Source organism: Myotis lucifugus, unplaced genomic scaffold (assembly GCF_000147115.1).
Source record: "Myotis lucifugus unplaced genomic scaffold, Myoluc2.0 scaffold_212, whole genome shotgun sequence".
NCBI classification, from domain to species: domain Eukaryota; kingdom Metazoa; phylum Chordata; class Mammalia; order Chiroptera; family Vespertilionidae; genus Myotis; species Myotis lucifugus.
Genome location: NW_005871260.1, coordinates 126,893 through 143,306, shown reverse-complemented (window position 1 = coordinate 143,306; position 16,414 = coordinate 126,893). Strand labels below are relative to the sequence as shown.

Sequence of the window (16,414 nt, the reverse complement as noted above, 5' to 3'; positions counted from 1 at the left end):
CTAATATGGGTTTTGAATGCACTAGGCCTATGATACTTCTCTGCTTTTCTTTCTGAATTATTATTTTTTTGTATGTCCAAATAGTTCCAGACTCTGACCAACGTTTGGGGGCAGACACAGAGATTTTGCCAGCCTTCCCACTCCAGGCCCTTGCTTCTGGGATGTCTGGTTCTTTTTATAAATGCTATCGAGGGAGGTACAATTGTAATTCAGTCATAATTCCATTACCTCATTCAGGTAGGCCTCATGGGCAGGCTGTCTTTTTCTTTCACAGCAAGCTGCCGTACTGTGGGAACACAATTCTTCACAGAATTTTTGCAACGATGCATGTTCCATTTTTGCACTAATATAAAGTATATCTTGTGCCCCCTCCAAATCCTATTAGCATTTTTATTGATATTATGAGCTTTATGGATTAACTTAGGGAGAATTGGCCGATTGGTGGTATTGGGTTATGCTATCCACTGGAATATTAGTTTCTAGATGGGAGGGTTTTTCTCTGTTTTGTACAGTGCTGTGTCTCCAAACCCTAGAACAGTGCCTGGTACATAGTAGGTGCTGAGTTTTTATTGAATGAAGGAATGGATGCCTTTCCATTTGTTCTGATCTTACAGCCCTCAGAAGTGTTTTAAATTTTTCCTTCACATTTTTCATTAAATTTTTTCTTAGAGGTTTAATTTTTCGGCTATTGTAAATGTTATTTTTTTCTTCAATGATAACTTCTAATAGGCTGTCGTTAGTTTATGTAAGGGTTATGGTTTTTTGTATATTAATTTTGTTACCATCTATGTTACTAAATTTTCTGATTTGTTTCACTGCAGAGCTTGATTTAGTAAGCCTTGATATGTAAGTGAACTCATGCGAATGAATGCATCTGTCTTCATTTCTCTTTGCCATTAGATCATTATGCAAACATTAAACACCAAGAAAGACATGAAATGATTGATTAATCTAGTGGAGAGTGCAAGATAGCTCTCAGCAAACTCCAGAAGCATGTTCCTTCCTCTCCAGACTGCTTCTTTTCTCCTACCCCTTCAGACATTCCCATGAAATATGTAGTCAATCCTTCAGGGACTAGAGATACTTATTGGCAGTTAACATTCTTGTGATCCAGCGCATTTTCTTGCAGCAATATTCTATCTTTCCTCCTGAGTTTTGCCTAATTTAGATTCTGCCTTTGGTCTGTTCCACTTAGCTAATCCTGATCGATAAGTACAGACAGATTAGACAGAAGACAACATGTGGCACAAATATCGCATTTGGAACAGCAAGCCTTCAGTTTACATTGTTGGCAGGACTGACTCCTCCATGCTCCCTTCCCCCACAGCCCACACTGTGGCATGCGGGTCGGTTCCTGAACCATTTGCCTCTGTGATTAGGCTATAAGCACCTGAGACTTTTTCCATCTTTCCGTTTTATTGTCTGGCTCACGGTAGGCACTCAATAAATGCTTGAATCAATGAATGCACAAATTGCTCAATTAACTAGGGCATGAATATTTTCTGTCTTTTATGGTATTAAAATTAGCCCTGGGGAAAAGATTTGAAATATTTTTAAACAAGAAGGTAGTTGACTCTGACTAATTTAAAAAGTAGCTCATCCCTCAGTGGTTGGAGCGTTGGCCTGCAGACTGAAGGGTCCCTGGTTCGATTCTGGTCAAAAGCGTGTACCTCAGTTTCAGGCTCTATCCCTGGCCCTGGTCAGGGAGCGGGAGGCAACCAATCAATGTGTCTCTGTCACATGGATGTTCCTCTCTCTGTCTTTCCCCCTCTCTTCCACTCTCTCTAAAAATCAATGCAAAAAATATCTTCAGGTGAGGATTAACCAAAAAAAAAAAAAAGGAGCCCAGATGGATTTGTATTGTAACAGAGACCAAATTAAACTACAGAAATTGAGCTCTTCTAGATTTTCAAGGTTCAACCAGAAGCCTTGGAAGGACCTGGGTTCCTTGTGAAGAAAACTGTATGGTCCACACCCCAGGACACTGCGCCTTAGTGTGAGCATCTCATTCATGCAGGAAGCTCATTCTTGAAAACCTGAATAGGAATAAAGTCTTGTGAATTGAAACTGACTTCTCTCTTGCCAGGTAGTACTATTTTATAGTTGCTTCTTTGTGCATTTCTGACTGACCTTTAAGATGGACCCTTAAAAAACTATGCTTCCAACTCTTCAAGTTAAAATGTATAATCAAATGTTTAAATGTACAGGTTTAAAGAAAATGCAGAGAATTCTTTTGTTGGGAAAAATTGTTGAGCGCATTGCATCCCTGTAGTGTGGATAGTCATCATCTGTTATGTACTTTATTATTAAATTATTTTAATTATTCACTTTATTTTTTTAAAGTAGTTTATACCTGGTTTTCTGCCAGGAAGGATTTGGAGGGGGAGTTGTTTGTTTAACTGATCTCTGCAAATATCAGTTGGGCCTATGTATGTTTTTATTGGTGTGTAGGGGGTTGTTTTATTGCATTTTAAGGTGAAATGTACACAGTGGTGGACTTTTGTTACAAGTGCTTCTGCTAAATGATTTAAAAGGCTCTGTGCTTTTTGTATACTTGACAAGAATTTTGATTCCTGAATTTCAGCCATTGTGTGATCTCACATAAAATGTAGTTAATGAAGCTGACATCACTCATACCCATAAACTCTTCCTTGGCTTCTACTTTAACGGGCAGCCACAGCTCACGAATGCACTGTCATGAATCACCCATGAAGAAGTGCGCTGGGTGCCAAGGTCACAGGACCTGGCAATCTCAAAAGCCGTGTCTGGAATGACGTTCTGGGCGTCACAGAGGAAGTTGTGCCCTGTCCCTGCCCCCCACTCGCCTGCTTTCCCTTGGTGCTCTGTTTTTCTTAACAGATAAGAGATTATTTCCTTCCCCAACATGAGTTGACATTTTTCACCTGTAGGTGGGATAGTATATCAGCAACAACAATTTAAAAACCTTTATGATAAGGATTCATTTACGTTTTTAAAACAATTACCTCTGTTATGTAATTAAGAATGGGGCAGAGGTGTGCAAATAATATTTTTGGCTTTCGGACTTTGAAAAAGAAAGTCTGTTCTTGCATTTTAAGTAATGCCTTTGATGTCCCAGAATTTCATAACCCCTGAAATTCATAACCTGGTCCAGAAAGATTTGGAAAACTGTCCATTTTCCCCATCCTTACCCAAAAATGTGCATGCAAAGGGGGCATAAAATCACAGAGAATTTTAAAGCAGTGTTTATCGTAATTAGCCTCTGGACTTAATCCTGCATGCTGACTCTACTCATTTTCTTTCAGAAAGGAAGGGTAGTCTTCAAGTTTTCTTACCTTCGGTTGTGGCTAAAATCAAAAGATTTGGGTTCTCTCTTAGTGTAAAGACATTATCCCCACAGGATCTGTAAGATTTTACATTTTTATGTATAGAGAATGAGGACTTTGCAGCAATTACCCAGGTTTCTGAGGGCCAAACCTGCTTTACCATATCGTGACATACTCTGTAAGAAGTGATGAGTTGCTACATGAGGCCATTGTACTTTGTTTTCTGAACGACAGGAAGAAAGAAAAAAAAAGTAAAGCTCAAACAGGTAGAAAGCTCATTTCTATTGCTTGAGTCCTCGTCTTCTTAGCTGAAATGTAACATGAACTTGGACTCTGTGGCTATACTGTATGCATCTGCATCATTATTTTTAAATGGCCTAGCCCAGTGATCTGCAAACTGCGGCCCCTTGAGTGTGGCTCTTCCACAAAATACCACGTGCAGGCGCGCACGTACAGTGCGATTGAAACTTCGTGGCCACACTCAAGGGGCCAAAGAGCCACATGTGGCTCGTGAGCTGCAGTTTGCCGACCGCTGGCCCAGCCCCTTCTTTTACAGCTCTCATTTCCCTTTAGAGTTACAAGGAGAGAAATCAGAGAAAGCCACTTGAGAATGGCAGAAAGCAAAGGGCGAAGCGTATCATTTGTACATAAGCCGTATCGGACTATTTATTGTGAACCTAGAGTGAGCTGTCCCACTGGTACCCATTTTAATAACAATGGAATATCTGCATGCAATCTCTATGAGGCACTCTGAGAATTGCAATGAAAAGAGGCCACAGATCTTTGCACATAAAAAAAAACGTGGAAAGAGTTCCTGGCGAGGCGTCCGTTCCTCACACACAAAACACCTTGTGTTTCTAATCTCATTTCATAAGGCAAATGCTTTTCTTTTTCAACAGAGGAATTCAAGGGCTCCACCTTCGTGGAGCTGATGAAGAAGGAAGGCACCACCCTGGGACTGACCGTGTCGGGCGGAGTGGATAAGGACGGCAAGCCGAGAGTCTCTAACCTGCGGCAAGGAGGCATTGCAGCCAGGTAACCTCATCCCGGGAGGTGTGGGCAAAGGGACACGGGGTGAAATTAACTCAAACACTAAAGCTCCCCCAGAGAAGGTCACCGATTAATGAACGACAGCTGCCCTGCGCGGGGCGGAGGCGCGCCGGGGCGTGGTTCAGGGTGTGGTTTGTTTGGCCTGTGCCCAAGTCACCCAGGAGGTCATCTCAGGAGCAGCCAGGCCCTCGTGAGATTTTAATGTTAAAACCCCTGTATGGCTGCAGTCCCCAAATGTGCCACGGAGCACAGATGGGCTGCGGTGGGGATGAGACCCTTTGATCATGTACCTGGGGCACAGATGATCCAGAGAGGGCACGGCCAGGCCCGACTCTGAGCTTCTGTGGGACAGTTTTGCGGGTCTGGCATCTTCTCCACTTTTCTACTTGTGGGATCTCCCTTCTCCTCAGACACAGAGGTGATCTTCAAAAGGACAGCAGGCTTAGGTGAGGAGGTCTCATGTTGTGCTTGTTCCCGGTGAGCTGCAAATTGTGCGAGTTATTGCCAAAGGCAGCCTGTCCTGGACGCTGGGCAGGAGTGGGCTTGCTTTGTAGACAGATTCAAAAATCCGCCTCCGGAAGAGGGGATGGGATGGTCAGGTTCCGTTCAAAGTGAGGTTCATGTACCTTAAATCCTGGACACCAGTGCTTTTGTCCACATAATCGCCAATTAGGTTTTAGAGTGCTTGCTTTATAAAGTGTCATTTGAAATAGTGATTACTCCAGTTGGTGAACCTGTGTGTACAATTAATTTATAAGCTTAGTCCAATTGATTGCTCCATGATCCGAGGTACTGTTTGTAAAACAGGCCGGTGTCCACACAAGCATCCTGATTTCCTTTCTTCAGGCTTTTAAGAGATGTCTTTCCACACCCGCAGCCTCCTCTTTTGTAACAGTCATGGCCAGTCCGTGATGCTCGGGCTGTGTATGTCTCCGGAGCTTCATGTGAGAACAGTGGGAGGGTGGGGGTGGGGGAATGCCATTGGCAGTTGTATTGATGCTGTAATTACTAGTAGTGCTGTGCTGGTTGTATTATTATCAATCACCAAACATTCACTGTTTAAGGCACCTACATTTTATAGGTAGTAAACCAAACTAATTTAGGATAAGGTCTCTGCCCTAAGGGGACTTATAATCTATTAGAGGAGATATGGAATAGAAAACATGAAAAGTTCAATAATAATAACATCGAATAATAGTGAAAAGCGACAACAGGAGTTGTCACAGAGCAGTCGGCGGTTAAGTTGCCCAGTGAGTGTCAGTAAACCCGAGGTAACGGTGGCAGCATTCCCGGCAGGCTGCAGCAGATTAGGGAGGCTCGCTGAAAAAGGAATGATTGGAGCTGAACTTATATAAAATAAATGAATTAGGTATTTCTATTTGGAGAGAAAATATTATTGAAGGTCCTAATTTTAAGTCCTATCATTCGTCTCGCTGCTTGCTCTTGGCTTACAAGTAGAGTTTGACTAAAAGCCCACAAGTAACCCGGGTTCTATTATGGTGGTAAAAAGAAACAAGAATGTTACTGAAATGTAGTATTTTTGTTATAATTTCTCCTTCACCAATACTCTTCTTTGTTACTCACGTTGTAAGCAGTAAATAGCAAAACAAGCTGATGCTTTCCTTAACAAATTCCCAGCGAAGATACTGAAAGCTGTGACATGTCCAAAAGACAGGTGGCAAAATGGGGAAGAATGTGAAGAAAGGAAAAAACCTGGTGTGTCCAGGATCTGGATAATTTACCCCCCTGCACCCCCAGATAGCCAATCCTTTATGGCCAGAGTAACTAAAAAAAATATTCTGTATTTTGTTTCATGATTCTCTCTAAAAATAGAAGAGGCAAAGGGTTGGGGGAAAAATCAGAGACAGCCACAGATCCAGAGCAAGACTTCTAAAGGCTAAGAGTCAGCATGAGTAAGAGGGGTCCGTGGACTCTCGCATCCACCTGGCTGTATTCCCACTCCCAGGACCAGCCATAGCCCAGGAGGCCGGGACTGCTGCTCCGTGGGCCTTGCATGATAATCATGAAGGGAACGTGGAAATGCAGTTGGACAGGCCTGTGGAGAGGATGGGTCCACTGAGGCAACATCCCCTATTTTGCAGAAGTGACCAGCTGGATGTGGGTGACTACATCAAAGCCGTGAATGGGATCAACCTGGCCAAGTTCCGCCATGACGAGATCATCAGTTTGCTGAAGAACGTGGGGGAGAGAGTGGTTCTTGAAGTCGAGTATGAGCTGCCACCAGTCTGTAAGTAATTGTCACCCAAGGCAGAACGGCCGCACCACGTTTTTGCCTAAAAGGTTGTTTCTTATTTTCTTCCTTTTTGCCGTCATTGTCTCATTACTGGGATGGCAGAGCATAGTTTCTTGATATTTAAAAATTATTTGAGCCCTAGTTGGTTTGGCTCAGTGGATAGAGTGTCGGCCTGGGGAATGATGGGTCCCGGGTTCGATTCGAGTCAAGGGCACATATCTGGTTGCAGGCTCCCAGCCCTGGTGGGGGGCATGCGGGAGGCAACCAATTGATGTGTCTCTCTCACATCGGTGTTTCTGTCTCTCCCTCTCATTTCCACGATCTCTAAAAATCAATGGAAAAAATATCCTCAGGTGAGGATTAAAAATAATAGTAATTATTTGAATTGATAAGCTTATAACCTGCTCAGGAAGAATTGAAAAGAGTGTAGATATCAATGAAATTATATAGAACTTGCTTTCTATTAAGGTGACCTGTGAACATTCTATTAAGGTGATCTGTGAACAAAATACCACGTGCGGGCGCGCACATACAGTGCGATTGAAACTTCGTGGTCCATGCGCAGAAGTCGGTATTTTGTGGAAGAGCCACACTCAAGGGGCCAAAGAACCGCATGTGGCTCGTGAGCGGTTTGCCGAGCCGCAGTTTGCCGACCACTAACTTAGAACAATAAACATTTTTTGGTAAATAATAAATACACAAATTAATCAATACTCAAGATAGGCATTATTATCATTATTATTCTCATTCTACAGAGGCTTAAGTTAATATCTTTCCCAAATGAGTAAGCAGCAAAGTCAGTATCTGAACTCAGGCTCCCTCACTCCAAAGTCCATATGCTTCTTCAGTGTGAGGTATACCTTACGCTATGTATTACTGCTGCCCTACCTTTAAGCTGTGCTATTCTACAACCACCTCTCCTTCTATTAAGCTATTAACAGGGATGCTATTCTGAGAAAATTCTTTGCTTTTCTGTCCTGGTGAGAACTTAGACTGAATATTAATACTCAATTACAATGTATTTGTTCAGCAATAATTTATTGATCATTTATTAAGTTCTAGCCACCACTATGTACATTGGTGGAGTTTACATTCTAATGGGAAGACAGACAAGAAGATAAAACCACAATAAATAAGTTAATTATATAGCATGAATGCCGTGGGAAAAAGAAAGAGCAAGGAGAGGGGTCGGAGTGCTGGCGTGGGATTGAAATTAAATAAGATAGTTAGGAACAGCTTCTCTGGGAAACTGACATTAGTCAGTGACTGAAGGAGGTGAGAAAGTTGGCTGTGTGGATTTCAGGGCGAAGAGAATTGCAGAAAGATGGAACAGCCAGTGCTAAGATCCAACAGCAGGAATATATCTGAAGTTGTTCTAGAAACATTAGGAAGGGCAGTGTGGCTATAGCAGAGTGAGCATGAAGAGAAGTAGGAGAGGAGGTCAGAATGTAAAGGATGAGGTACTATTGTAGACCATTGGACAGACCTTAAATTTTGCTCTGAATGATATGGGGCAGAGGAGTGACATGACCTGGTTTGTATTTCCAAAGGCTCCCTCTGGCCGCTGTGTGAGAATAGACGGCCATGGCAAAGGTAGAAGCTAAGTCACCAGTTGGGGGGCTATAACAGTGATCCAGGTGAGAGGTGGTGGTGGAGAAACACCATCACATTCCTTTTTTTATGTTTTTATTGATTTTTAGAGATAAAGGAAGGGAGAGGCTTAAGAGAAACATCAATGTGAGAGCAAAACATCAATTGGCTGCCTCCTGCATGCACCCAACAGGGGACCGAACCCACAACCTGGGCCTGGGCCCTGACTGGGAATTGAACCAGTCACCTTTTGGTGCATGGTCTGACACTCAACCAGCTGAGCCACATCGGCCAGGGCCCATCACATCAGGATCTTCTGACAGATTTGACGTGGGTTGCACAGAAATAGAGGAGTCAAGGGCCATCCCAGACATTGAGCCTGAGCAACCGGAGGATGGAGTTGCCATGAATGAGGTGGCTAAGAAGGTGGGCAGAGTTGATTTGCGAGGGAAAGACCAGAAGTTCATTGCTTAAAATGCTGCAGTTGAGGTGCCTATTTGACATGCAAAGAAGAAATGTCAAGAGCTGGAGGTCTGGCTTGGAGTTTGGGAGAAAGATCTGGGCTGGAATTGTAAATTTAAGGTTAATGGGAATATAGGTGGTGGTTGTAGCTTTGGGAACAGATGACAGCACTCGGGGAGTGAGTATACATAACCAATCACCAGTTCTTGTACTTAATATAAAAATTAACACCAAAAACTTAACAGTGATTTTATAACAAAATCAATAGAAGTCTGTGTTCAGAACTCTTGCCAACATTTTTCATTTTCAGCAAGGGAAGGCAATGAAATCCAGTGTAGAGAGCTTGGACTGTGTCACTGCTTAAGTGTCAGTTTTGCCCCTTTCTAGCTTTGTGACCTTGGACATGCTATTTAAACTCTCTGAGCCTTGGGTTTTTTATCTACAAAGTGGCTATAATAGATGTAAAATTTTTCTAAGAATTCAAGGCTATAATCTCATAAAGATCATTACCAGGTATTCAATAAGCCATAGTACATTAGTGATTATTGCCATTTTTATTATTATTACAGTGAAAGTACTATGTTTTCTTGAACTTTAAAAGAGTCTGTTTGCTTTGAAATTGCTACTTCAAACCAATGCCAAGGAGTTAAGAGAAGCCAGATATCTAGAGCTAATGCTCTTTGACTTAGCATTTTTACTCCACTGGGGATATGAAAATCAATAAAACACAATCTCTCCTAAAAGGAACTCTTAGGATAGCTTTCCAGGGCTAGGGACAGTAGAGGAGATTTGCCAAGTTTATGGAGATTTGCCAAGTCCAGTTGGAAGAGGAACTTTCTAGGCAGAGCATAATGCAAGGAGGTCAGAACACAGCCCAGTGCATGGTTTGAACTACACACAGATTGGAGTTGCTGGAGCCCACAGAGAAAAACAGAGAGGCCTGGAGGGCTGAGAGGACTGAGGCCAGCAACAGCAACAGGAATGAAACAATGGGGGTTATGTGAGCCATGGGGGTGGATCTTGGATGGCATCAAGTAGGCAATGAAGCACCTTTAAAATCTTATAAAGCCAAGGAATGGCATCTCCAGATCTGAGTTTTAGAGTTATTTTAAAAACCCAAATGGAGAATATATCAGAAGCTATAAGCCGAAGGCTGTTACAGTTTTCCAAAAGAGAGGTGATATCCTGAATAAATATAGCATCCATAGAGTTAAAGGGGAGAGGGTGGGTATCAGATGTATCAGGGGTTAAAACCTATCATTACTTGGTGATTATACCAGCATTTCCTTCTGCATGCAATAAATCTGATGGGAAATGGGGAAAATTATTTTTAAACACAAAAGTGTGAATTTTAGAGTAGATAGATAGGAGAGGTCTGTTCTCCAAGGATTATCTCTGTCATTTTCTATTATGTTTGGATAAATTAATAAGATCTTTGTGTTCAGCGAGGTTGAAGGAATTAATACTCCTCCCCTTCACTGTGCTCAGGCAGGAGCAAGCCGCCAGCAGTGAGACCCCAGGGGAGCACTGGCTGCTGAAGGCAGATCGCCTGAGGCCGAGATTGCTAACTCTTTCACTAATCACAGCAATCTGAGCCTCAGCCAACCAACCCCCTCTCATCCAGTCTAGAAAAAAGTGGAAGGGTGTGTGTGTGTTGTGTGTGTGTGCGATCTGATAGATGAAAGATGGAACTTTGATCTTGGGAAAACCACTTATCTTTACTAAGATTCCATTTCTTTCTTTTTAATTTCTCTATCCTCTCTGGAGGATATGTTTGTATTGATTTTTAGAGATAGAGGAAGAGAGAGAGAAAGAGAGAGAGAGAGGTGAGAGAGAAACGTCGATTGGCTCTCTCCCTTACATGCCTAGACTGGGAATTGAACCTACAACCTAAGTATGTGCCCTGACCAGGAATTGAACCTGAAACCTTTTGGTGGACAGGATGACGCTCTAATCTACTGACCCACCTGGCCAGAGCAAGATTCAGTGTCTTTATGAAAATGAAATGGTCCATCTACATAAGCTATCAAGTTATTTTTGACTTTAAAATTATGTGATGGTTTGAGACTGTATTTAGAAAGAAAATTCCAAACAGGTGTTTATGTATTAAAGTCTAGAGCACTGCCTTCAAATTTTTTTTACCATATAACCGCTAAAGAATTTTGAAATATTATATAATCCTCACCCATCTTTTTAGTTAACACCTAAAATTCTTTATCCATAAAGCTTAAATACTTCAAAAAGATTTATTTTTTTGGCATGATTTCTTTATATGTCTTAAGTACTATTTTATTGAAACTTAGAGCTACATATTTTATGGAAAATATCTTATTTTATGGAAAATACAGCAGAGGGTTGGCAAAGGCAATCCTCACTGTTAAACCATCAGCTAAATCAGACTAGCTTTCTATCAGGAGTTCTTCATTAATTCAAATAAATGTGTTGAAGCATGTCTCTGTGACAGCTTCTTCTCAATTCTTTTCTAAGAGAGGTAGATAGATGATGATGATGGTGGTGGTGGTGGTGGTGGGCAGGAGTCTCAGATCTCTTCTGCCTGGATCATTCTGGGATTCTGTCTGAAGGAGCAGCAGCTCCCAGGGAAAGCTCTTCCAGTGGCAGTGGTAGTGGAAAAACACTTCCAATCACTGCTCACACTCTTAACATCCCATTGGCCAAAGCAAGTCACATGGGCAAGCCTAACATAATGAAGTGGGAAAGAACACAACTCCGATTCCCCTGTTCAGGTAGGAGTTGAGGAGTCAGGGAAATAGTATATAATTTAGAAAAATCTAATTTACCATAGTAAATTAATATGAATACACATGTAGTACATATAGAAACAAAGGACAACAGTACAACTAAAATACCAAGGAGAAGTATTTCTTCACTGTGAAATTGGTTTCTACCTAGCCCTTCTATGTACCAGATATGATTCTTTGGGGAAACAATTTAATTGGGTGTTTATGTCCACATACACACATGTAATGAGTAAAATTCACATGGCAATATAAAATATCTTGGTTCTGAATATAAAAATGTAGTCACCCAGAACCAATCATACAAATACAGATTATAAAGACCAGCCTGGCTAGTGTGGCTCAGTGGTTGAGCATTGACCTATGAACCAGAGGTCACAGTTCAATTCCCAGTCGGGTCACATGCCTGGGTTTCAAGCTCAATCTGCAGTAGGGGGCATGTAGGAGACAGCCGATCAATGATTCTCTCTCATCATTGATGTTTCTATCTTTCCTTCTCTGTTCCTCTCTCTGAAATCAATAAAAAAATTATAAAGACCAAATCTATTTCATTAAGTATATTAAAATGTAGTCAACATTCACATTTACCTTTGTAAATAATGAACATCAATAGTGTGGATAACCTAAAGCTGTAGATAATCCTAAAAGTCTTTATATTAACGTTAGATCTGATTGTAAGATTTGGTGGTCAGCTAGATTTAGCTCAAGCAAAATTAAAATGACAGTGCTTTGCCTTCCACAGCAGACACCCAGCCAACAAGGACAGGTGGCCCAGAATTAGATTTAGTTGTATATAATTGAAAGTTGATTTAATGATTAAGTGACATGATATTTGCAAACTACTTTGCAGAATTCCTGGCACACAGTAGAAGCTCATGAATTATTTCTCCCTGTATCTTTTCCTTTTCTCCCTTACCAATAGAACAAAAAGCTCATGTGCTTAATCAGTTTCTTAGAAGTGGATCATAGAAATAAGAAAACATTTGGTTTGAACTCAAATTGTTTATTTAATTAAATCTGTATCTCAATGGTTTCGGCGAGTTGTATATACTGACCTAGCTGATTAGAATAAAATGAAATTCCCCTGAGACCAAGAATATGACATTTAATTAAATCAGCAATGCACAGAAACATTTGGTCAGCTGTAGGTTTATGTTTTTCGGCAGATCCAAGTTCTTATTGTACTTTATGTCCCAGCTAGATGTATGCAGCTTTGTGAATTTAGCTGAGTGCTTTACATAATCATGTCCGTTCCTTCCAGGATTCAGAATTTCTAGTAAAATAATTGTAATTAATACTTAATTAAAGCTATCTCCTATTTCTGTTATGGCAAGAAGTATTATTTTTTAAATGCCTTAAATCATGTCTATATATTTCTTGTTGATAGTTTTATACACTATAACCTTTAAGATCTAGTAACAATGTAAAAATGTCATTGATCATGAAAATAACATTAGATAATTAGATATCATTGTAAAAATTTAATACAAGGATCTAAGACCATCAAATTCTATACTTTGCAAACTTTTCTGTCTCCATGAGTAAAACCATTTTTATATCCTAATGATGAAATGTTAATTTGTGGATTTTTTTGTTTTTAATTCACCAATAGTGTACTATATAACAGAATTATTCACCAATTTTTTAAAGCAGTCTTAGAGAATAGTGTAGTGACCACACCTCCACACAATTTATAACCTCATACTGTGTATAATATAATTAGAGATTGCAACTTGGAAATGTAATTTCATTTTGTGAAATGAGAGCAATAAACAGGAAAACATGATATCAAATAAAATTAAGTGGATCTTTATTTTATTAGTCAGTAGTAATATTTTGAATGTACTTAGGATTTCTTTTGCCCTCCAAGTTTCATTTGTGTTGCTGATGTTTTTGTTTAATTGCTTTGCATCATGTCAAAAAATCTATTTGTATCAGCCTAATCTTTTAATAGCAATTTGAGAATATTACTTTTTCTTCCTTTGCTAGCTGCAAAAATAAATACATTACTTGTTTCATTAGTTTTACACAAATCATATTGTTTTTGCTTTTCACAAAGGAAAAATGATTCTATTTATCATATGAAAAGTGTCTCTCTTGTGCTATGGAGTTTTAACAATGTGAATATTACCCTCTACCTAGAAATTGGCTACACAAGAGAAAAAGAAGTGCCTGTGATTTTGATTCCACTTGCATCTGTATGAGTTGTGTGTGCAGATGACTCTTTTATGGTATTTGTATGTTATTCCAGTTATTTTCTCTAACATTTCTTTGAAAACAAATTATTGCTGTTTTAATACTCAAAGCAATAATTATTTGCAACAGGAATCTGCAATATTACATGCCACATGAAATAATAGAGAAATGTTATTATGACTTAAACTTATGCTTGCCTGTCTCTTTTCTACATTCAGCTGTCCAAGGATCGAGTGTTATTTTCCGAACAGTGGAGGTCACATTACATAAAGAAGGCAATACCTTTGGTTTTGTAATACGAGGTAGGTGATGGTTTAATAAACCGTCAGATATTTTTGGAGAATTTGTCAGTGAAATATTGGGAGTGAACTAGAAAGTTATCCTCAAAAACCCTGATCTTTCCAGCACATAAAGTCGCTTTGTAGTATTTGCACCCATTCTTTCTTTCTTTTTTATTGAATTAACTGGAGTCACACTGGTTAAGAAAATTATACTGGTTTCAGTGGCACAGTTTCCATAACACATCATCTATAAGCTGTATTATAAGTTCACCACCCAAGTCAAGACTCCTTCCATCACCAGTTATCCCCCTATGGCTCTCCTCTCCCTCCCCCTCCCGCCAACCCCTCTTGCCCCAGCAACCACCACACTGTTGTCTGTATCCATAAGCTCTTTCTCTTCTTCTTTTCTTCTTTTTTGCTCAATCCCTCCACCTCCTCAACCCCCCACCACCCCCTGACAGCTGTCAGCCTGCTCTCTATCAATGAATCTATCTCTATTTTGCTTGTTAGTTCATTTTCTTTAAAGAAATAAGGCAGCAGTGAGTGGGAATCAAAGTGGAATCCAAATGACCTAGCTTTATTTTCAGCCTGTTAACACAGAGCCAAGAAGTCACGTCTGTAAACCTTATCTGTTCACAGTCATCCTTCTTATTTGCCACTTTTCAATACACCTTTTACCTTCCCTTTATACTCTTCTATATCCCTGAGTCAAAACTGTAGATGAGTGATGGTTGCCAGAGGGGAAGGATAGGGGATGAGCAAAAAAGAAGTGGAATAAGAAGAACAAATTATAAAATAAATAAGTTACAGGAATGTAACGTAAAGCATAGGGAATATAGTCAATAATATTGTAATAACTTTGCATGGTGCCAGATCGTTATTGCACTTAACCATGTGATAAATTTGTTAGGTATATAGATGTTAAATAATTATGTTGTATAGTTAATATACAATATTATATTACTATATAATATTGTACATTAACTATACTCTAATTTAATTTTTTTAAAGATAAAGAACAACAATTTTAAAAAGTCATGTTGTCATAAATCCCTGATTTCATAATCTAAATAAAGATTATTGTTTCCCTTGGGAAAAAGTGTTGATGTGATGAGTATTACTTGATTTGATTTAAAACACTAGGATTAAGCAACTTTTATTCTCTTATTTTAATACATTTTGTTATAGCTTTCTAAAGATGAATTGATAATCTAATTCCTTGGCACCTTTGTACATCAGCTCAGCTCATCTTATTATGGGATGAGATGACATTAATAATAAATATTTTGAGTGATTCCAACTTGTCTATAAAACCCTTAATTCTGAGCTGTAATTTTGGATTTTAACATTCTATTTTTCTCATTAGCAGCTTTATTTCTTAAAGACTGCACAGACATTAACAACTCATAAATCCTAGTGTGAAAGTGAGGGAACTATATAGGCATCAGGAATCTTTAAAGATTTGACATTTCTTGATTTATTTTTATCTATTATATGTTGTATTTCATCAGGATCAAAATTCTACCCAATTTATTAAAACATTAATTAAATGTAACTAAATATCTTAATAAATATACAAACATCAAGGAAAAAATGAGCTGTGTTCAGTCCTATAGACTTACCTTAAATGACTGAGCAATAGATTTAAGCATTAGATTTCATTCTGTGTTAGTCATGTAGCAAATCAATCAATCAAATATTTATTAAAGATTCGTCAACATGTCAGCATAGGGCCAAGTACTCTGGAGTCATAAGACAGGACCCCTATCTACAGTCAATTACAGCTCAGTGAATTTTAGACATAAGTTGATTAAGTGCCCAAGTGAGTGGTAAAGAAAATGGGCAACGAGGAGCTCACTGAGTGGTTTAGACCAGTTGTGATTACATTTTTCTGACCAGGTCCTATTTTTAGATGAAACAAGAAGATCGATTCACCCTCATCTTTTACCTTAACCATTTCCAAATTTCTGTGTAAAAGAACTAGTAGATGAATGTAATGAAAAGTCAGTTTACAAGTAATTTTAGCACGAGGTGGTGTATACAGATCTGTTTCTGCAATATAGGTATGAAAGGAGGCACTTGATCACATGCCTACACGCCTAATTATTGGAAAGCTGTAGTGAAAGTTTTGCTGGTTCAAATATTTATCACTAGTTGCTGTATGGTTAATCAATAACCAATCAAATTGCTAATGAAAAAGCTAAACCAACAGTAATTTAGCATCAAGAACTAAAAAAAAAAAGTAATTGAAATCCACAGCCACCTCAAGACAACTGATGATATAATGTTAACAAAATCTCCTTCACACAGTTTGCAGGAATTTTGAACATCTGTCTGCGTGTGCATGCCTCGTAAGAGTTTTTTTGTATGCGGCTGGAATACTACCTGGTACATTGTAGGCACTTAATAAATGAAGGAATAAATATTGAACGTTGCCTAGATTTATGTGGACATCAGATTTCTTAGTATTATACTAATTTTTAAAATTTATTTATTGTTGACAGTGTTACAGATGTCTCC

General features: G+C 39.3%; 1 protein-coding gene across 2 annotated transcripts in view; it reads left to right on the top strand.

Moving 5' to 3' along the window:
* Positions 1-16,414, top strand: part of GRIP1 (glutamate receptor interacting protein 1) — a 257,964-nt gene that overhangs the window by 114,724 nt on the left and 126,826 nt on the right. For both annotated transcript variants that reach the window (XM_023761662.1, XM_023761661.1), the window contains exons 3-5: positions 4,205-4,340; positions 6,458-6,603; positions 13,832-13,915. In XM_023761662.1, coding sequence (XP_023617430.1) covers positions 4,205-4,340; positions 6,458-6,603; positions 13,832-13,915 — 366 coding nt within the window. The remainder of the gene's footprint in view (positions 1-4,204; positions 4,341-6,457; positions 6,604-13,831; positions 13,916-16,414) is intronic.